The 23,363-nt window shown below is 40.3% G+C and overlaps 1 protein-coding gene across 2 annotated transcripts in view; it reads left to right on the plus strand.

Annotated features, from left to right (window-relative positions):
- LOC149088661 (major facilitator superfamily domain-containing protein 6-like) overlaps positions 1-18,812 on the plus strand; it is a 46,725-nt gene extending 27,913 nt beyond the window's left edge. For both annotated transcript variants that reach the window (XM_089248609.1, XM_089248616.1), the window contains exons 3-6: positions 9,705-9,791; positions 11,782-13,374; positions 16,915-17,082; positions 17,206-18,812. In XM_089248609.1, coding sequence (XP_089104735.1) covers positions 9,725-9,791; positions 11,782-13,374; positions 16,915-17,082; positions 17,206-17,342 — 1,965 coding nt within the window. In that variant the 5' untranslated portion in view covers positions 9,705-9,724 and the 3' untranslated portion in view covers positions 17,343-18,812. The remainder of the gene's footprint in view (positions 1-9,704; positions 9,792-11,781; positions 13,375-16,914; positions 17,083-17,205) is intronic.
- Positions 18,813-23,363: the final 4,551 nt, after the last annotated feature.

Below are 23,363 nucleotides of genomic sequence, written 5' to 3' on the forward strand. Positions count from 1 at the left end.
TTCGCGAATCTAAACGATATCTGCCCCAAATATCAGGACCTCGGGACTTCTCAAATTTCAAAACTCAGAATTTGACTTTTTTTTTCACTATAATTGAAACAAAAAAAAATTATTGCATAAATATGCATTATTTGAACGCATATGTAAATTACCCCGGATGTATACATACATAAAAATACGAAAACCTTGCAACCAACGCCCACTCTATGTGTCCATTGATGATCAAGGCCGCCATTTTCAAGTCTGAACCCCCCTAAAAACATTCCTCTTTCATTTTTATGCCACGACGAGGACGTTATAACAATCGCCCACCTGAATCCAAATACTATACAGCCATAAAAACAATGGGTGCCCGTATATTTTATTGCATTTTAATGCCACGTTCTCTGTTTCCGTTATGAATGGGCAACAAAATGACGCTCTTCTTTTTTTCCCGAAAGATATATCACATACGAAAAAATACGTTCGTATATAATACAATTTTTTTTTTGTTCCGGGAGGTCCCGACGACCTTGGACAAAAAACCGCGTAGGTATACTTTGGTTTTTTGCCTTTTTTTTACACATTTATTCCATCATTATCATGTATAAGTGCGCGAATCGTTCCGTTTAACCCTCGTGTATTGGTCCGGGTAACTACCATCACGAACTGTATGCATAATTAATGTATACAGGACAATGATTTCGTCTTCCTTATCTCCCTTTTTTGTTTCCTAGTCCGATCACGTATTAATTAGCGCTGGAAAGTAATTACCCCGTAATTATATATCTGTGCCCGGATGGTTATTGCTCGATTCGAGAGTCTTATCTTTATTCTTGGCGCAGGTGCGGAAATGATAGGGTTAAGAGATTTTTATAGGAAACTGTCAGCGAATCTATTTACCTTGTCTTGTGTGTGTTGATATCTTTATTACTGCCTGAATACGCGCGTATATAGACGCATGACTGTATTCAGCTATACTAGTAGGGGTGGTTAGCATTATATGATGGGGTTATAAAGTTATAAATCTGAGCAGAGTTGGCCTTACCATCTGACTTAAAAAAATGAATGTATTTGGTGCTGAGCTAGAGGATTTTGAAGGCAGTTTGTTAACGACCGCAGGATCCAAAAGATGGTGACGGGGGATGAGTGACCCCCACATCCCCAAGAGCTTAACACAGGGATTCTTAACTTATGGGTCGCAGGGCTTCCGAGATGGGCCGTTCAAATCCGTTGACAACCAGGGGCTTTGAGCTGTGGATCCCGACCTAATTTGGTTCGAAGGGAGAGTCCGAGATGGGTCGTACAACTAAGTCCTCTTACAGCTATGGATTCTTGAGGTTTTGGGTCACAGCCCAAACCTCTGCTTGATTCGCAGGGGGTGTTTCGAGATTGGTCGTAAAAATACACTTACTGCCACAGTTTCTTGAGCTATGGGTTGCAACTCAAACTTGATTGATTCGCTGGGCTTCCTAGATGTGTGCGTGCGAATGAGTGAGAGAGAGAGAGAGTGGGCTTTGACTCTTTCCCATTTACGGCAAGGGTGCTTAACCTCGTGGAAAGTGCGGGGCCACTCATTGCTATGAGAATCTGTCGTGGGATACTTTAGTTATGTGGAATCGCGCCGCAAGTCACGTAAGTGATCTGTGAATGTACCGTTGGTTACTTAAGTGATCTTTTCTTTCTTTCAAACCGAGCACAACTCAGATCTATCACCATCTATGGGCGATTTACTACCTAGTGAGTTGTGCCGGAAGTGTAGCTGTGTGTGTACCTCACAGTCTGAGTGCGTATGTAGTGTTGTGTTTGATTTTTCAGTGCCGCCATCTATATTTCAGAAGTGAAGTGAGCGATGTGTTATGATTTGTACTGTTCGTAGGTCGGTTGCTCTCTGTGGCGAGTCTTTTTAAAGAGGAGATAGGCTCGCATTCGCGCCTTGAAGTTGGGAACCACAGAAAACCAACTTCAGCCGACCACCGCCGTGGCGACACTTATGGATCTGGAAATGATGGCATTTCTGAAATATAGATACGCTAGGGTTACCAACCATCCTTCTTTAGGAAGGCATGTCATCTTTTTTGATGTCATTCCAAGCATCCTCCTACGTTTCTGAAAATTCGCCATTTTGTCCTCTTTTTCTGGTTTAAGGAATTATTTTTCATTTCTTCTGCGGAAAGTTTTTTCCCACTTTGAAACATATTTCTTCATTGATATGAGTGTTTTTATGTTCCTCGCCCCCCATCTCCACCCCCCCCCACATTTACCTTTTTTTAGCAGTTGTGTTTTAAAGTTGGGAAAAATTATTGTTTTGGCCGGTTTTATTGATCGGAATAGTGCCGCCATCTATTGAGAAAATCGGGATAACACGTCACAAAGGGTTTCGCGCACCGGCGTCTTCCTTTCTCAGTTTTCGAGTCTGGTAACCCTAAGATACGCACTCAGCAGTGGCGGATTACCGCACAGGCGCATGAGGCGCGCGCCTGGGGCCTCGGCAGAGCGGGGGGCCTCCAAATAGTTGTGTGCTTCATCCTACATATGAATTTACATGCGCATCAACAAATCTCTTGAACTAAGTACAGTATCTGCTCTCCCTTTTTTTTTTAACCGCAATTTTTTTTTTATGTATACTCTACGTATAAAGGGAAGAAAAACGGGAACTGAAAGAAAAGAACAATTTACAAGACGCAGCTCTCAAGGGCCAGTTCTTCCCCGACAAAGAAAGAAAAGACATTGTAAAGCGATCATTCAGGGAGGGTCATTTTCAAACAGTATTTCCCTAAGGGCACAAGCAGGAGGAGGGGTGAGAACAGCAGGTCCTAATGTCTGTCCGAAATGAAAATTGGAGTGAAGGCATAAACAGATGTCTCATTCCACAGTATTAAATGCTTTTATGGGCGCCGATAATACGACAGCTTTGGTGTAAACTTTTGTATACAGTATAATGGATGACAAGATGGCTATCGGCAAGCGGCGACATCGACAGGAAGAGACACTCGTACTAATTAAAATGAATGTAGTAGAGCTCTTATTATTGTGATTTTGTCTCCCACTTGTTTGCATGAAATACTATAAGCTGGTTCAAACAACATATACATTTGCAATCTATGACTGGAACCATACCACCATATGACAAAAAAAAAGTGGGGTTTGAAATGAATGCTGAATGACATGCATTCTGAATCACGTGATTTTTCTGTTTCTCTTTTAACACTCCCTCCCCGGCTGAAAAAAATCAAGGGGGTTTCTTTTCCTTCTTTCTAAAAAAAAAGCTACATTTTTGGATTGGTCAAGGAGGCTTGGGTAGACAACATCTTTGTGTCAGACCGAAAAGTGTTTATTGTTAATGTAATTGTAATGTGTGTTATTGTAATGAAAAAAATTTTCATGCCGATCCTCAAGATTTACTTTAGGATTTAGATTGCAGAATCTCCAAAAATAACGGTAAGCAAAACTAAAAATATATAAATTATCTGATAAATTTTTATTTGAGCATTTCAATTCAACTACAGTAGTCTCTCGAGAATTCGGTCGTGCTCTAATCCGACAAACCAGTCGCGGCCCAGGCTCTGTCCCTCCAGGGATATAAGCCTTTTACCCTTGCGGGCTGGGTCGCGGGCTGGGTCGTGCTCTAATCCAGCACGTCCAGTAGTCCAGGATATTTAGGTGGTGTGGTGTCACTTTTCTCCTGATGCCCTAACCCCTTAACACGTTCTAATATTTCTTAATTGCTGATCAAGTCCTGACTATGTCTTTGCACGAAATTTCATATATTATTTCAATGGGTTTCTTCAAAGTTAATCCAGCAATTTCGGTAAAATCTGGTACACCGTGGTCTAATACGTACCGGATTAGCGAGAGTCTACTGCAGGGGTCTTCAACCTTTGAGGCATAGCAGGCCATATTGAAACATTTTATAAAGTACGCGGGCCACAACGTTATACTGTGGCATTTTTCGTTATTAAACGAAACGGGGGGGGGGGCATAATATAGAAGATTTTTATTCACTCTGAATACAAATAATACAAAGGCAAAGGCCACAACAGGCAGAGTGCCCAACGAGGTGGCTGAAAGAGAAAATAATAATAATTAATATAATAATAGTAAAAATAAAATAGAATAAACAAATAAAAAATAATAATTTCTAAATTTTTTTTATAACGTCTTTCAATGAGTCTGGTATTATTTTTCAATTAAAAATTTTCATCAATTTTTAAATAATTAAAATTCTGAAATTGTTTTTAAAAGTGATTCTGATATTATTTCTTTCATTAAATATAGATTTTTATTAATTCTGAAATTATTTCTTCAACCAATTCCAATTTCCTTTCATAATTTCAATGTAAAGTAGCCATTTTCTGAAAACGTTCGGTGGGCCCAAATAGCTCCGAGCATTGACGTACGCAAGGAAGGGATTTTGAGGTTCTGACCCCCCCCCCCCTCTTCGTTCGGAGGGGAAAAATGATGTGAAAACCCCTCCCTTGAGAAAATCTTGTGTGAACCTATGGCTCCGAGGGTCACATTTGGATCACGAGCTATATAAGTTGAAGACCCCTTTTTGCATTTAGAATGATTATTATTCATTTTTTTCAGTTAATTTTTCCTGTTTTGTTGTAAAATATGATTATTAGGTTTGCAATGTGTGAAATTATAACATAGTTTGAATTAATTAGGATTTTTCATTGATTTCCTTGTTGCATTAATTACAACCGTATAAGAAGTACAGTGGAACCTCGCTACAACGATACTCGATATTACAATAAATCCATCTAGCCCTCTACCACGATATTACTCCAAATCTTGTTTCGAATTGCCTATAGTCCATTGTTACAATTCTCTCGATACAACGATATCCTCTACTACAGTGGTTTGGTTCTTAACCTATGAATAAAATAAATACTGATATGTATAAATTAATAATTGACGGACTGCAGTCTACATTTCCCAATGTAGAAACAATTTTGAGAATCTTTTTGACAATGCCTATCTGCAATGCAAGCGGTGAACGTTCATTCTCCGTACTTAAGCGAGTTAAGAATTATATACGTAATTCATTAAGTCAATTACGTTTGAGCAATTTGGCTCTTATGTTTATAGAAAATGATGTTGTACAATTGTTAGATTATGAATCTCTTATTGATAAGTTCGCGAGAATGAAGGCAAGAAAAGTTCCACTTTAAACGAACTGTTCAATCCGTTGAAATTGTCCATCTTTATAATAATAATAATAACAACGTGATCCTCACGTATTCCCAAGGGATCAGCATGTCCAGGGAATTTGTTAGTGGTAATATTAATTATAATCATATTATTAATCAGTAATATTAAATTACTAAAACTATGACGGATCTCCATTTTTGCCGTGTGGCTGAAGGCACCAGGACGGACATCTTAGATTACTAAAAATAGGATGCAGAATTTTACTGTGATTTTTTTTTTTTTTTTTAATGGGAGTGTGATTATTTTTCATCTAGTACCAGAGAATATCATTATATTTCCTTATCTTATTTTTGTGTTTATGGTTTTGGTGATGCAAAAATAAAAAAAAAAGTTATGATTTTCATAATATTGTTCATTTTAGTGAACCATCTCGTTCTTATTAGGGCCAAAAGGGTGCAGTGGTGGATAAACGCAAATTTGTGGATGGGGGCGGTGGTTGTGACCATGTGTTCAATTTTTCCAGGACGGTTCTGATTTTTTTTGGAAAAAATTCTGAATTTTCCCCCTTTTTTAAGCAAATTTATTTTCTTGGTTTGTTATTCAGTCAAAAACGTAGAAAACATTTTTTTCCCATTTAATTTTTCTACTCTCGGGGGGGGGGGGTGGTGGTGGTGACAGCCCCTACCTTTAATCCGCCCCTGATAGGGGGGCCTTCAGATCAGGTTGCGCCTGGGGCCTCCCAAAATCATGATCCGCCACTGGCACTCAGGTATACACACACTTACACTTCCAGCACAACTCACTAGGTAGTGATTATATATATAACACACCCTAAGGTAGCACTAGGTAGTGAGATAGATACGCCCATTTATGGCGATAGACCTTAGGTGTTCTCGGTTTGAAAGAAAGAAAGAAAGCCGTAAATTGGGAAGATTGTCAGCTTATAGTCTGCAATAGCCGGTCACCAATGACTTCCACTCTTGCTTTCTGACTTGTAAACTCCCCCTTTAGACAATTTTTCAATCTGTATTCATTCCCTTAGAGACCTCCCATACTCAAACTATCACTTAATTCACAAGCAAAAAAAAATCTCATTTTACTCAATAAATCAGACCAATAAAAACTCTCCCGCCAAAAATAATTACCAGAAAAAAGAAAACCAATTTCAGCTCCAAATAATGGGATCCTTCTACGTACCACAAACACGTATTTCCATGCCAGAGAAATTAATTCGGATTAAATTGGGAGATAAAAAAATCAAGAACAGAATATGATTATAACCTCGAGGGGATAATATTTGTGATATTTATCTCTAATACCACCGCCATTTTTTTCCCCCCGCCTGCTCGGGGCACCAGAAATTAACACCAAAAATGGAGTAAGGAGATAACGCAAATATAAGTATCGAAGACTAGGCCGAGAGAGAGAGAGAGAAACAAGTGAGAAAGTTCAAGGGCGCCCAATATAATAAGTAATAAAAAGTCTCGAGAAGAAAAAAAAAATTAGAGGAGGGGCCCCCATGGCCGAGTCGGTTGACCGTGCAGATGGTAGACGGGGGCCGTGGGGGCCCCCTTTCTTCTTATATATTAGAAGAAATCCGTAATTACCGTTTCCTGCTTGTCTATGGATGGAGACACCCATTTTTATACTTCTTTTTCTTAAGGCAACATTGCGTAATGGCGGACCGGCTTCAAGAAATTGGTTTTTTTCACTTTCTTATCTGACTTGTAGCCATTTTTAATGGATTGAAAAATGGAAGAGAAAAAACAGCAATTTATGTGCCGTTCGAGAGCTCTTTTTTTGTTAGTGTGTGTGTGTGTGTTTTGTCGTGCTCATTTCCTTCGGAAAACGATTTTTCTACGTCTTGTTTCAGATGGTGGAGAGAATTCAAGGGCGGAATCGTTCGTGCTTGGATGGCAAGCAGGGGGCGCATCGATGAGATCCTTGACATTGAATTATTTATTAGAGGAAGAGCGGTTTTTTACATGTCGTCGAGTTTTTTTTGGCGATTTTCTAGCTGAAGAAGAAGCTGTGAATTTTTTTTTTTCCCCCAGTGTAGAATAATCTACCTGGAGCAGCAGCGATTCTTACAGCCGGTGCGTGCAGTGGAGATTATAAGCCAACGTGCTTAATGGAAATGATGAAAAATGAATAGAGAACAAACTACGGTGGAAATATAGTACTGCATACAGGGCGTCCTGTAAAGTGCAATCATCAACCGTCCTTCGTAGAGGTCTAGTTTCAGGTTATAAAATTCTCTAAGCCGTTTAAAAATTACCTTGAAGTAGTTTTGAGAGTGAAAATTCAGTGTTTCACACGCAAAATAAGAAATGTAAAATTTTACATGGTCCCCCAACTTCCAATTAGAAAGTTCTCTCCCCGTCTCATTTGATCATTTTAGTCGCACCACGGTCTGCACGCGAGGGGTAATTATACCGGGACCTACAATTTATTACCGATTCCGAACGGCAGGCTTGCTTTTTTATACTCATCGAGAGGTTGGTGCGCTAACTTCACCAAACACCAACTCTGGCTATATCGCACTTACTGCCATTAGTGAGATGGGTTGGAAGTGAAGGTGCTGTCTATCGGTGGTCGCCTCGAGTTCGTTAGGGAAAATATCTTATCTATATCCTCCCTTGGGTTCGAACCCGGGACCCTGACAACAACCTTCACGACGGTAGACGAGCATCGTCATGCCGTCGTTTTTGTTGTACCCCTGTGTCAGGAAAGTTTTCTGACAAGGACGAACCGGGTATCGAACTCGCGACACCTCTAAACATCCTTTGGTACAGTGATGGTAACCTCGTCAAGCAAAATTTCCCTTTTGACTAAAATTTTTCCCACACATTCCGAAAATTGTCCTGCCATCTATCGGTGAAAATACGCAGTCAAGTACTTTACGCTAGAGAGAAGCATTGTTTTGCATGTATATATTTTTTTTTCAATAAAAATTCTTTTGTTTGATGAACTCTCAAAATTTCCCACAAACGCCAAGAAATTTCCCATGTGGACCAATTTTGTCAAATTTTTCCCACGAATAAGGGAAATTTCCCACAAGTTACCATCACTGCTTTGGTACTTAAGGCGAGTATCTTATCGACCTGGGCTACCGCACCCCTTTCTTCGTCTCTCCTGAGGCCAAAAAAAGATCCAATTTTCTATGTGCAATATTCGCTGAATTATTCGAATTTAAAAATTGGAGAAAAATCAGGGGGGATGGACAGTATGTGCGATGACCCTTTATTAATGATATTTTAAAGTTTTGCTACAAACGATGATTAAAAAAAATATGTCGGATGAATATATGCATGGCCCCCATATCCTGGAGCAGGGCCCCTAGTCTGGGATGTTTTGCTGGGCCCCCGACAAGACTTTTACGGGGGTCCCTTTATGGGGAATTTATAGCGTGGAAAAGCAAAAAAATTGTGAACATTGTCCCGGGCCCCGGGGCTGAAGCCTTGTCAGCCCATCCCTTGTGGGGACCATGGATATTTGTGTGAATACATATACCATCAGAAACAAATTAAGAAACACCATATGACAGAGAATTAAATGAAGAATTGGAGAAAAATTAAATTTCTACCAGAATGCTCTGAAATTTTGTAAAAAATATTGTGAAGTCTCGGACATGGTTCGGACACTTTTTGCTGGGGAATGACCCATAGGCATTTTTTTTTAGCCCTTTTATCTCGCGGCACACCTTGTATTTATCGTTGAATTTCTGAGGCACACCCAGAAATACTATTACTGCAGGGAAAACTCTTCATGTGACTCGATATATTTTTCTGATTAATATCACCCTAAAGAAAAAATCCAGTTGTGTTATAACGAATTTAGCTGCAGGATTCTTATTATTAAGATTTAATGATTTCATAGGACTCTAAAGACATGATGGGGTGCTTGGAGTTCTTAGAATCGACATCATCACGGGTCCTGATTTATTTCTGCAATTACTTATATTCCAGGACGACACATACCTGTATTATTTATTACGTATGGAAAAAAAAGCATGGGTTTTTTTTCCCCTCAAACCGAAACGGAATGTTGTAAAATAATGGGGTTTTTTTGCGGATATTGTTGGCGGTTTTTTCTTTTACTGTCAGGAATCGACGACACCGAACCGTAACCGAAAGGGGTTACATTGTTAATTTTTTTTTCCCACCAACAGGTTTATTGCGTTGCTGTCAATAGAACTTACGGCTGAATGTCTCGTAATTTTTTTCAGCCTTTTTTCATATTATTTTCATGTTGAGTTCATTTATGTGTTGTCTCGCCTCCAAACAATACAAAAAAAAAAAAAAAAAAATTCGGCGCTGAAAGCAGTTCAGACACCTGTGACTTTACAAGGACTGTTTCAGGTTATTGACTTTGTTAAAGCGAATGGCTACCTCAATGTATGATCTCACCTGGAAAAAGGTTTAGAACCGCACAGCAGTGTGGATTGAATCACTGAAAATTGATCAATATAGAATTAAATTTGTTTTGATAGTTGAAATTAATTTTTTTATGCTGAATATATTGGATCAGTTCGAATAATTACTAATTATATTCCTTATCATTTACAGCTACGGATTAGAAAACTGAAATGGCTACAGTGTGTAGAAACCGTCAGCTCGTCTACTTATCCATCATATTCTTTTTTTATTTCTCAAGTGAGTATTTATTTATACAGTTATTTCGGTAGCAAAGGTTTTTGTGGAGGAAGTGGGATATATTAAAACATAATTATTGCCATTACTATTGTTAATCAAGATGCATGTATCGTACCTACAAGCTCGAGTGTAAGCGTTTCTACTTCCCGTGATGTTTTGATTCTTCGAATATGTCATAATAGCATAGTTTCTAAATTATTAATATCTTAAACTGCAATGTAAAAATGAAGAATCACAGATACGCGAGGCCTAACCATTTGAAGAGTAAGCATTGCTCAACTTACCAATTTGGTATTGTTTATAATATATACATTCACATTATAATGATCGTGTGTGAAGAGTAGTTATTGCACAGAGCATTGTTGAAGAGTAGTTATTACACAGAGCATTGTTGAAGAGTAGTTATTACACAGAGCATTGTTGAAGAGTAGTTATTACACAGAGCACATTGTTGAAGAGTAGTTATTACACAGAGCACATTGTTGAAGAGTAGTTATTACACAGAGCACATTGTTGAAGAGTAGTTATTACACAGAGCACATTGTTAAATTCATTGATCATCATTTTCAGTGAAGAAAAGTTAAAAGACATAATTGGATTTAAGAAAGTTTTTGAAAAGTCATTTTTTTGCGTAGAAGTTATTTTTCCTCAGAGTACCGTCAGTTAGGAATTATTTCGCAAAATATTGTTGAATACCAACAGCTATTGCACGAGCATTGTTGAAGGGCGGTTATTGCTCAGAGTAATGGCGTACGTGGAGGGGGGGGGGAGGACTCTTCACTCCCGATTTTAGTGCTTTTTTGTAGTAAAAAATGAACCCTCCTCCCGGGAAGAAAAAAATTGATGGCCCACCTGCGTAAACCTTCTTCTGAAAATCCTGCTTACGCCTGTAACTCAAAGCACTGTACGTTCAAAACCAATTATTGCACAGATAAGAGTGTTGATTTGAGATGAGTGATTATTGCTCAAAGATCTGTTGTGAAGAGCAATTATTGCTCAAAGATCTGTTGAAGAGCAATTACTTCTCAAAGATCTGTTGAAGAACAATTATTGCTCAAAGATCTGTTGGGAAGAGCAATTATTGCTCAAAGATCTGTTGAAGAGCAATTACTTCTCAAAGATCTGTTGAAGAGTAATTATTGCACCGTTCATTGTTGAAGAGTAGTTATTGTACAGAACATTGTTGTTGTTGAAGGGAAGTTATTGTACAGAACATTGTTGTTGTTGGAGAGTGGTAATTTAATGCCTTAGCATTAACATTTTCTCTCGCGGAAAATTAAAAGATATCATTGCCTTTGAGAGGTATAAAAGCTTATAAAAGCCATTTTTACATAAAGACCCGCAGAAAAGCTATTATTATATTTACACATAGAGCAGTGTTTCTTAACATTTGAGGGGGGAGGGGTGGTTATACACATGACTAAAGGGGAATAAACGGGCAAAAAGTGAAACAGTGAATCATTCACGGCTCGGTTTGACTGATGCCAGGACCCGGCGGTTGAGAAACACTGGCATAGAGCAGTGGTTCTCAACCTTTGGAAGCCCGCGGCCCGGTAAATCGTTTTTGCGTAAGTGAAAGGCCCGTTCATACACACAACTAACGAGAAATGAATGGGAAAAATGAAACTGCGAATCACTCACGGCCCGGTGACTAGTGTTAGGGCCCGGCAGTTGAGAAACACTGGCACAGAGCGTTTCATGAAGTTATTTTCTCATAGTAGTCATTTCTCTGCGATTCACGTGAAACTTGCCAAAAAGAAACTTACAAAAAAGAATGAAAAAGCTTTTGTTCAAGAGCCTTATTATTGTTAATAATTATTTGAAATACCTTTAAGTATCTGAAGTAATACACATGGTTATTTATTTGAGTTTTACGTTCGTGAAAGCTCCATTTTTCATAGCAAATAGTGTATTTTTGATAAGACCAAACATCTTGTCTACATACTGTAATGTGTTTTTTTTCATTCTTATACAAATCATTGTTTTACAGGTATAGGTTGCTTTTCGCCATTCTTGACACACCACATGAAACACCTGGGATTTTCTTTACCAGAATTATCGTTCATCAATGCCGTGGCAGCGTTCGTCAGCCTGATCGGTCCCGTCATTGGAGGGCTGATAGCCGAACGCTACAACAAGTACAAGTCGGTCTGCGTCGTGACCATCTTCTTGGGGGCAGTGGCGTTCGCCGTGCTGTCTTTCATCCCCAAGTCCGAGAGGCTTCAGTTCCACCCCCTGAAAGACTTTAGCTGCAGGTCTGGCCTACGCATAGAACGATGCATCAACTGGGGATCTTGCGGCAACGCATTCTTCGTCAAGAACATGACAACCGTCAGGCTCAGGGACTGCCGCTATAGATGCAAACACGGTCACAAACCCTTATCTAACAGGCCGCTGCACATTTGTTTCCACGGCGGTAGCGGCACCATTTGCGTCGTCTACGATCCGAAGAGTGGCAACAATTCCGCCGCCGAATTCGACACGGCACTTTCGTCTTGGACGTACGAGGAGCGTAGCGATCTAGAGGGATATTCTGAAGACGTCGATATAGATGGAGGGTCCGGCCCCAGTGGTCATGACGTGTTCGACCTGTCACTGTTGGAACCGGGAAGGATGGCCGATAACGACAAGCTCAGGGCCAACGTGTCCGTGTGCAGCTACGAACCACGAGGCCCGATTCTACTCAACAACAAGAAATACGAAAGCGTCACTTGTCGAGAGCTGCCCATCGACTGTGACGTGTATTGTCGAGTCGGATTCTCTAATGGCCATTCGGTCTGGTCACCGAATCCTTGCGAAGAAGCGAATGGGAACCAAGTCGTAACGTTTTGGAGCTATTTGGTGCTTAGGTGTATTGGAGATCTTTGCGTGTTCACGGCGGTGTGCCTGCTGGATGCTTTAGTAGTTTGTAGCACGTCCGATTTCGAAGGCGCTTACGGTAGACTTCACGTTTGGCCGGTATTGGGAATGTCGGCATTCGCACCTTTCAGTGGTGCTTTGCTGGATCACTTCACAGATCCCAAAGGCATCACTACGTTTTTCCCTGCAGTGTTCGTGGCGGCTGGACTCGCTGTGATATCGTGCGCACTGATAATAGCCCTGCCGATTCACAACAAAAGATCCACGGCCGAGTTCCAGACCCTACCGGGAAAAAACGTGAAATTTTTCTCTCCGGAACTTCTGGTCTTCGTGGTCATCGTCGTCATTCTGGGAATGCAGTGGGGCGTCATTTCTACTTTCCTACCATACCTAATGATGGAGATCGACTGCTCCAGGATGGTTGTCGGGATGGGATACACGATGATATTCGGGTGCTGCTTACCGTTTCTGGTTATATCCAAGAATTTGGTGAGGAACATAGGAAGGGCGAACCTGCTGGTGTTTGCGTTGCTTTTCTACGGGACGAGGTACGCTGGCGTATCGTTCGTCTTCTCTCCGTTGTGGACGTTGCCATTCGCTGCCATGGGAAGTTTCACACTGTGCGTGATGTGGATAGCTTCAGTTGCTTATGGACAGTCATTAGCGCCACCGGGATACAGCATAGTCATGCAGTTCGTTCTCAACTTGTTACACTTTGGAATCGGTGAGTACCAGTTCATTATTATAACCAAGGCCCGGATGTTGTTGACCTAAAAACTCTGAAAAATGGGTGTAAAAAACGGCGAAAAACTAAAAGAAAAATTCCTCAAAAATGACAAGAAATGCTATTAACTGCTTCGCTTACAAAGTACTAGCGAGAAATTCGGATGATCTCTATTTGACGAATGGGCAAAAAATATGGTTACCACGTCCTAACCTTATCGCACGTTAGAGGGAGGTAAAGAAGTTGAAGGGGAAAAAACAAAACCAAATGGAAGAAAACAATATAATGCAGTGAGGCCTGTACCAAACGCAACGTCAATAGACTAAAATAAAATTCCGTTTTAGACAGATTTCCGTTTTATAAAGGAGCAAATAAAAGCACTAATCCTTGAAAGGAATATATTTTGATTCCGTTTAAGACAGGTTTCTGTCTCATACAGTATCCGTCTTGGAAAGGTTTCACTGTATATAAGTGCAGATAAAGAGAGTGTAGGACGGAAGTAGTGTAGTGTACACACGGAAGTAGATTTCTCTTTTCACCCTCACCCAACCAGTTTTCTTTTACTCTTATACGTGTATAGTAGAAGGATACATCATATGTGTGGGGAAAAAGTTGTATAGAAATAAATGGAAGGTAAAAGAACAACTTCGTAGGGTTACAACAAAGCCTTACGGTGCTGAGAAGAGAGGAAAGAAAACAGACTGAACCAGTCATTATATTAAGACTGGAGGAAAAGGGGGGGGGGGAAATCCCATTCACACATTCTAACCATGAGATTTAATTTATTTTTGTTAAAACAATTTATAATTTTTGGAATGGGTTAAGAAATCGGAAGGCCAAATAGAAATTTCCGAAAAGACAAGACAAGCTTCTCTCAACATTAACTGACGTTCTTGGGGATATTGTGGGGATGGGGGTTTTGGTTGATCAACTCGCAGTGTTAATTACTCTTCGATTTCAGACCTCTTAGACCTCTCCCGTAAAGACATCAAAAAAACTGCAGGCAATAAGCCCCTCCTTTTTTTTTCCATTATTTTTCCGAATTTCATGATAGCAAATTGGCCTACCTCACTTTTAGCACACTGACTTTATCGATATCACATCAATAAAATCCATATAATTTTCTGCAAGGACTGCAGGGCCGTAACTAAGATTTTTGTCGCCCCCGCAACTTTAAAATTCGATAATTTTTACAACGGGGGTTATTTGTTTCCGCCTAAAACGGCTACCCCCTGAATTTTGCCGCCCGGGGTAGTCGCCCCCCCCCCTCCCCAGTTACGGCCCTGAGGATTGAATGGTGGAATTCAGAATGTTGAAGACTGATCTTATGCACGACATCGCTGCTTCAATATTCCCAAGGCAAAACAAATCTTACTGCTTGCAGCATTCTCACGGATCAAAATCATTCACATGGATTTGCAGATTTTAAAATCCCCCCGTAGTGCATGCAAGTATCATGTTCCCCTTTTATGTAATGAAAATTCCCCCCCCCCCCTCCCTCTCAACATCCCATATAGGATCAGAATTTCTTGAATTCACTTTCGTTTATTGTTTGGTTAATAGATATGGCCAGTTGTTGGAATTTTTACTATGTACTAAATTTACTTGAAATTGATTCTTAACTTTGTTTGTCATCTATAAAGGAGGATACACGTTAAATAAAGTAATGCATTTTCTCTTTTTAAAAAAAAATAATTTCAAAGTGAAAAAATATGCCGAAAATGCCCCGAAACCTGAAAAAATGCCCTTAAAGTGAAAAAAAAAAATGCAAATGTCACCAACATCCGGGTCCTGACGATACGCTTTTCGTCAAACTCTAATGTATTTTATTTAGTATCGTAGATGGCCAATTATGCAGGCTAATTCCGAACAAAGGTTTGAAGTGCTATAAATCCCACGCGAGAGGTAGCAGTGGTCTAATTGTAGTCATACGTACCAGGTTTTATAAATGTCGATAGTTGCCACGGCACCGTTGGACATGCCCCCCTCTCCCCCCCCCCCTCAAAGCGGGGCTGACAGGGCCTCTAGCCCTGGGAACCGGAACAATTCCATCATTTTTTTTTTTTTCACGCTATAAATTAACTATAGAAGGGCCCGTGAAAAGTCTGACCGGGGAAGCCGCAAAAGATCCCTGACTAGGCCCTGTTCCAGAATCGGGGAGGGACATGACGTTGGAACTGCTATGTCTTAATGCGCAACGGCGCCGGCGTAAGAGCAAAACAAAATGTCGCGACGTATAAAAGAGCTGCCTGGGTTGAAATATAAAGACTGATAAAATTTTTTGAGGTGAAAATAGCAGTTCATCGTCAAATTGTTAAGGTGCAAGGGAGCCAACTTGATGGGTTTGATGGGTGTGAAGCAGATGGCGAAATGGTGTCTGGTGAAGAGGACATTACCAGTTTCACTCATTAAAAATTACATCACACTTCGAATTTCAACATAAGGGTACGAACCTAGTGGCGGGTAGTCTCCGATTCTGAAAGTCGGCACCGTTATGGATTGGTTTCAGGATTTTTTAACCGATCCGTAACTGCTCCCAGGGTCACAACTACGTTGAGGCGCGAGCAGGCAGGCAGGCAGGTCTGATGCCCCGGGGGCTGGATTAGAGAAGGCGTGGCATTCACTCTTTAAATGCTTTTTCTAGATTACACGGGAGTGTCAAAACGCGTACTAGCCTCCGGCTGCCAAAGTATGTGTTTTGCGGCCACGACTCGCAAAATCGGAAGCCAGCCGCTACCATGTTTGCACTCTCAGACTTATGAATCTGAATTGATGAATTTCTAAGGTGAGAACGTTTCAAACGAACAATTCTATAGTGAGAACTTTACGGAGGACCCTGGCAGACTTGAAAACCTGAGCCCACTTTTCTGTCAGTTGAGCCATGTTGTTTTTCCTCTACGTCGTCACGCATCAGGCACATTTGTTCCAACTGTACCCTGGACAAACAACGTCATCCTATGGGTACGGGTGTACATGAGGGAAGAGGGGGGGGGCACGGCCTCCCCGTGCCGACCAAAAATTAGGAAAAAAATGTCGGTGGAAAAAAAAGCAAAAAGTCAAAAGAAAATACACTTTATATACTATATTAACCAATTTCTATTAATGTAAATGCTTTTTGAAGGGTGGTAACTCAAAATTTCTTGAGAAGAAGACTTTTGTACCCTCTCCAAAGGGCGATCCTCCTTATACCCCTGTCTATGGGCCTTGTGTAACCACAATTACGCAACTGCTGATTCAAGAATGGTATTTATGCTCTTAATACTGTATTTTTGGTGTATCAATTTTGTATATTAGAGCAGGGCCGTAACTAGGATTTTTGCCGCCCGGGGCAAACATGATTCAACCCCCCCCCCCCCCACAACTTTGCAATTCTATAATTTTATTACGGTGTTCTTTATTCGCACCTAAAACTGCTTGCTGCCCTCTAAATTTTGTCACCCGGAGCAGTTGTGCTTCCCCTTAGTTCCGGCCCCGTATTTAAGAGTACCTTATGAGATGAAATTTTATGACTGTCAATATCTTCACACCCTTTGAAAATAGGTCGAGGCATTGGCTGTCTTCTCGGAGGGACTTTGATATCTCACCACGGATTGAGGGTTATCTTCAGGGGCATTGCAGTTTTCTCTGCCTGCATTGGCCTCTTGTACTTGGCGTTGTACCATTTGGCGATAAGAAGAGAAAAAGCCAAAAAGAAGAACAATTTTCCAGGTAAAAATTTGTTTAATTAAAATAACGAAAAATCGTTTTTGTTTCAGCAGTTGTATGTCATGGCGGAACAAAAGTTGACGGGGGAAAAAAAATTAAATTTCGAATTTTACCAATTTTTTTCAGTCATGAACGGGAGTTGGTATCCACTCCAGGAACATCACCCGAACGGCGACGCCAAACGCCACCAACTGACGCTAGCGGAACCGGAAGAGGAAGACAACGAAGCCATCGCCAATACCGACGGCCTGATTTCCAAATGAACCAATGGAAGCAGCTAAAAATAGTAGTAATTCTTCAACAATAGAAATAGCATAGTCATTGTTGTAATCATCATCATCATCATCGTCGCAGCCACTTTTCACTCGCTGGGCATTTCTGGTATGTATGTAATACGACTGCGTGCGTGGTGTCTCGCATGCACAGTGGAATTATCGAAATTATATACTGGCGGGAAGAGTTGAAGCGTGTGGGAATGATGGAAACAGGTGCCATGAATAGGAACGAGTTTCTCGAGGGTTTTTCAAGGAAACTTTTTTTTCGCCTCTCTTCTACCACTGAGTTCAAAACAGAAAAGATTCGGTAATTTCTATGAAGACAAGACATTAAACGTACTTTTTATGGATGAAAGCCATTCAAGAGCTAGTTTCGCGCTGACTGGAGACATTCCTTTCCCGAAGAGAGCTGTTCTCAAGGAGGACATCAAAGACGCCACCTACTGTGGGAAAAGTTTCGTGAAGGAGCGGGGCTTTTATAAGTATTTTTTTTAGGAGGATCTATGTTTTGTGATTGTTTCATGCCTTTTCTTTTAAAAATCTCCACAACTTTGGATATTGTTATGCGTTACGAAGTACCTTCAGATTCTGTGAAAATGTTCCTCTGCTATTATCTTATTTTGGATACAGACATTTCTTAGTGTTCGTCGATAACTTAATTTCCATTCATGCGTAAAACTGTTTTTTTCTTGGCGTGAATACGTCTTTTAAATCGCCTAACGATGATACTGGGAGCATTTGCAAAAAAGTTTCGTGACGAAATTCTTTAAACACTCGTATCTTGAGAAATACGCAATTCACGTCAAAAAAGCAATGGTATCGTCTGATGCACGTTGCAAAGGTGCATTCGAGGATATCGCTCCGGTTTCAATATCTCTTCCCGTCTGGGCACCAGGGCCCGCTGCCCTGATTCGTAGCAAATTGTTTTCCGCTATGTCTGGAGCAGTTCGCGACGAAAATAGACGGCATTGGCATCGTTTGTTAACCTATTCCAAACACAAAGCCGATGATAATGACAATTTTTTCAAGACACAAAAAAAACGTATTCGCGTCAAAACTTGCGGCCGTGTCTATGACACACAGCCTACAACCCCCCCCCCCCTTTTCCCAATTTTGTTGGATTCTATACATAACTAAACATTCATTCATTACTTCTAGATGAGAGATAATGCGGAAGGGAAAAGCTTTACGAAATTTTTGTAAATTCTTGAAATAATATCCATGTTTGAGAGACCTCCCTTAATTGAAATGGGGGGGGTGTCCCCCCAAGATCTATTTGCTCGGGGAACCCTCTTGGTTGTGGGAAACGTTGTTTATAGCTGAAATGCGTGGCTTCTGATTTGAATTCATTTATAGTTGTCATGATCATTGCAGAGCTATCATGTGATTATTGTCTTGTGCATTGCATAATCTTTGTCAAATGTGTGTTTTTGAATTCAATAAATATGTATATATTTACGCAATATGCTTGATTTTTTTCATCCAATATACAATCAGACCGTCAGATCATAACGTCGGTACCGAATAAGACGCACTTCATAAACGGGGTGATTTAATAACGAATAAGCATTTAGCTGTTTGGGAAATGAAAGCTGAATTGGCTAGCTGTGCAGTGCCCATTGTTTCATTTCCGGAGGCCTGTTGAATCTTGCGGATTGTTTCCGCTCGGGAATATCACCAAGCTTCACGGTAACGCTGATGAAGTTTTTCTGCCATTTTGTCCCTTTACCTGATCTTAAAGACAGCATTTCACGCCATGTGCTGAACATTTCTCCACACACCCACTTCGGTCAGTTGTGGAACATGCCATCTTGCGATTTCACATGGTATCTGAAAATGATGGCCAACATGTGGAACATGTTTTGTTGCAGTAACAATTGTTAAAATTGTAAACGTTTGCCTAAATGTGTCATTTTTTAATAAAATGCCCTCTGGTGGCGACATGTGCAAATAATGTTTGTACTTGGACGTCACAACTTAGGGGCCATTCAAGTATTACGTAAGCATATTTTCAGCCATTTTTGACCCCCTCCCCCCTGTCAGCAAAATTTCGTCAGCAGCTTAGAATATTTTATATCTTCAAAAAGGGGTGGTTGATGACGTAAGCAACCTTCAACCCCCCCTCCTCCCCCCGTCATCAAAAGTCAGCAAATCCAAAACCCCCTCTCCCCCCCCCCCGATGCTGACGTAATACTTGGATGACCCCTTACCAGACGCTTCAAATGCCCCCAAAACCAAAAATTACATGGAATAAAGTCCGGGGATCAGGGAAGCCATAGATTAGGGAAGTGCCGGCTGATGTTGTGTCTGCAAGGCAGTGACGTGCTTGCGAATCCGGAACGATTTCGTTCTGTAAGAACAATGCATATTGCTTTCCGGTGATCGAACACGTCACCGGACCAGTAGAACGTAACTGCTCGTAGAAGTATTGACCGAGAATAACTGATCTACACCAGACCGTCACTTTTGGTGAATGCAACGGAACCTCTAAAATAGCGTGCGAATTTTCTGGTTCCCAAATTCGGCAGTTGTGAGTATTGACTGCATCATCCAAGTGAAAATGCGCTTCGTCTGTCTGGAGCAGCGGTTCTCAACCTGTGCTCCGCGGAGCCCTTGGGGCTCTATGTACACTCTCCAGGGGCTCCGCGGCCGCTCGAGGAAAATAAAGAAAAGCATTAAAAAAATTAAAAAATTATAAAAAAAATAATAATTATAAATATTTTTAAATAGTAAAAATAAATCAGTAACTTTGATGAATAATTAAAAAATTGGCCTACGGGGCTCCGCCATGGAATTTTTTATTTAAAAAGGCTCCGCGAATCAAAAAAGGTTGAGAACCGCTGGTCCAGAGCAGTGTTTTTCAACCGCCGGGCCGCGGCCCGGTACCGGGCCCTGATATCATTCATACCGGGCCGCGAGTGACTAGCCGTTTCATTTTTCCTCATTCATTTTCCGTTGGTCGTGTGTTTGACCGGGCCTTCGACTCACAAAAATGAATAAAACCGGGCCGCGGGCTTGAAAAGGTTGAGAACCACTGGTCTAGAGGATATTCCAAGGCCATTCTGAATCGACCTCAACGCGAGCTAGAAACTGCAGTGAGAACCAGAGTCGATCGACATAATCATGTGGAAGTAACCGCTGCACAAGTGAAAGTTTGTACGGATAATAGGAGGATATTACGCACGATCTCATGGATAGTTGAACGAGGACTATCCAACGCCTGTGCTACCACGAGAATTTGAAGCTCCGTCCTCTTCTACCTGAAGCGAAACCTCCTGTACTGCGTCTATAGAAACGGGGTTTCGTCCTGTTCCAGAGGACGATCCAGTTGTTTCAAATTTCGTTTGAAGCATTTCAACATTCATTGGACCTTTTCGAATCCTCTTCCAAGTCCGATATTTCCGTAGGCCGCAGGTACTGCGGAATTTCTGTTTTGGTAAAACAATTTGACCAAGAAAGCGCAATCTCGTAAACTCATCGCCATTGTGAGCAGCAAACACATTGAAAAACAAGATCTCTGCGAATGTTTCCTTGTAACAGCTTCTGCGTGACATCACATAAATTTACACGTTTACTACAGGTATTCAAAGTGAAACAACGCCCTCTAATGGCGACACGTGCAACTAATTTTTTTCCCCCCGAAACAAATTCCCATCATTTCATGAAGTTCTCCACAAAATTTCACATTTTTTTCTGATGACTGGTTTCGCCTGCGGCAATTTTAAAATAGAATTTTTTAATTATGGACGCCCTGTATGTCTAAAACTAAATAGTAAAATAGTGGAATGGCTTAACAGAAAATTTATTGTCTTGAAAATGACTGTGGAAATTGAATAGATACCGAAAAACGAATAAAGAAATTAAGATGTGACCGGATTTAGTAATTTACACCTGAATATTAGCTTTGAATAGGTTTTGGTGCATGAAAACAATGTCATAATAGCGTTCAATTTACATTTAATTAAGGAGTTCCCCCATCATTTTGTTTTCATTCAACCGTCAATTCTTTTGTTTTGCATGAAAATAACTCATTAAAAGACATTATTATAAATGTCTATTTACTAACGCCCGAATGTTAGTTTCTTTTAACGTTTGCGTCATTTTAACTGAATTAAGTGGTTTCGCATGAATGGCTAGCTTCAATGGCCTTCAAGTCGGCGAAGTTAATTGATTTCAGATATTAATTTTGTAGCTTACAAAAGGACTAATCCTCTGTCAAGGTTCTCGTGTCAGTCAGGGACTTCGTCAAAAAATATGAATATGTGCGCGAATAAATACAGCCAAACTCTGTTGTAATGACACTTTGGCTATAACGTCAATAACTAGCGGTAACGCAGGGGGGGGGGGGGGTTCGCAATGGCTTTTTGAATGAGTCGTATAAACCCTCTTACAGCTGGGGATTCTCGAGCTGTGGGTCACGACCCAAACTTGATTTTCGGGGACTTACCAGATGAGGCATTCGAATACGCTTACAGCCTGTTCTAAATGGACTTATTCGCGTTGCTGGTTTCACTCAAAGCGCTTGCAGAGTGAAACCATTTCGAAAAACAAACAGTCCGAGCTGATTTTGTAGTTGATTTTAGGTCGCGGCTGGGAAAGGTTAAGAACCCCCTGGGGTAACAGTTGATTCCCATACAGAATTCTGAAAATGAACCTTGCCATCGATGAAAGTGCATCGGCCTCGGATACAACGACAAATTTTTCATCGATTTTGCTTCTATTTCCCTGTCGTTTTTCCATCATATTCCTGGAATTTGACCTCAGTACAATAATGGAATGAGTTCCTGTTTCCTGTCATACGACACATACACGCGACTTTCCCGTATTTTCTCATAATTTTCTCTTCCAGATTCAATTTCTTTTCTTTTTTTTTGCCTTTGTAATATGAAATATCCTTTTTCCCGTATTTTCAACCGAAGCTTTCTTCAATTTTTTTCAGTAAATTCATGCACTGAAACCAAACATTTAAGAATATGTCCATAACTTTCTATTGTAACGTGATAATTATGATTTCTCATCTCAAATAATTTTCATGCTGCGATTTGCAGTAACGCTTTATCCCCCACTATTGGCGATTTTTCGGTGGTGCATAATACAGTCGTCCTCGCTTAATCGGATATTAACGATTCCATCACACAAAATCCGATTACGTGGGGAATAATTCAAATGCCATTTTGCAACGTTAGTATAGTTTGTATATTGAAAACTGTTGAAGGATCAATATTAATGAAGCCTCTCGAACAAAGCTGCATTAAGAGCCACTTACAAGCGGCTTTGCTCTCGAATAAATCAGACATCAAAAATGAAATGAAAATTATATTTAATTACAATGATTAACACTTAAGAATTTCACTTTTCCATTAGGAAAATTAGCGCTCTCTATTGGCTCAATAGACAACAAAAATTAAAATCATAATGTATGTATTGAAGACAACTTGATTACTTGGAGGTCACAGTACCTACTTTCTTAACCCTAGTAAACACATTTTTCATTAATTCCAAGTGTTTCATTCAAAGAAAACATCATGTGTATAGTTGTTGATGTATATCAACAGGTGATATACACGCGTGAAGCGTAATATTCGATTAAGCGGAGAAAAGTCATTTGAATTATCATATTCAATGGGGAACATTGTCTCTACGGGAGATATTTTGGTTAAGAAGGGTTTTATCCGATTAAGCGGGCTGACTGTACCTCCACGTTTGGAACCTTTTTTTGGCGACTGTTAGCGATATCCCATACTTAGGATCCAATTTTTCCGTAATTTCTTCGAGGAAACATAGCCAGAGCTTATGGGTAAAATAAATTAATTAAAATTTGATGACAATTAAATTGTTTGGGGTATGGTAATTGGAATGATTTTGGTTTTCTTGATGATTAAGAGATGTTATTTTGAGATGAAAAATAAATAAATAAATATCTAATAATTAATAAAATTAAAAAAATAATTAATTAATTAATCAATTAATAAAAAAAAACAGAGAGCAACAGTCCTACAACGATAAATC

This window comes from Pholcus phalangioides, unplaced genomic scaffold, assembly GCF_987345545.1.
Source record: "Pholcus phalangioides strain wild (caught in Gottingen) unplaced genomic scaffold, Ppha-v1.0 ptg000003l_1, whole genome shotgun sequence".
NCBI lineage: Eukaryota > Metazoa > Arthropoda > Arachnida > Araneae > Pholcidae > Pholcus > Pholcus phalangioides.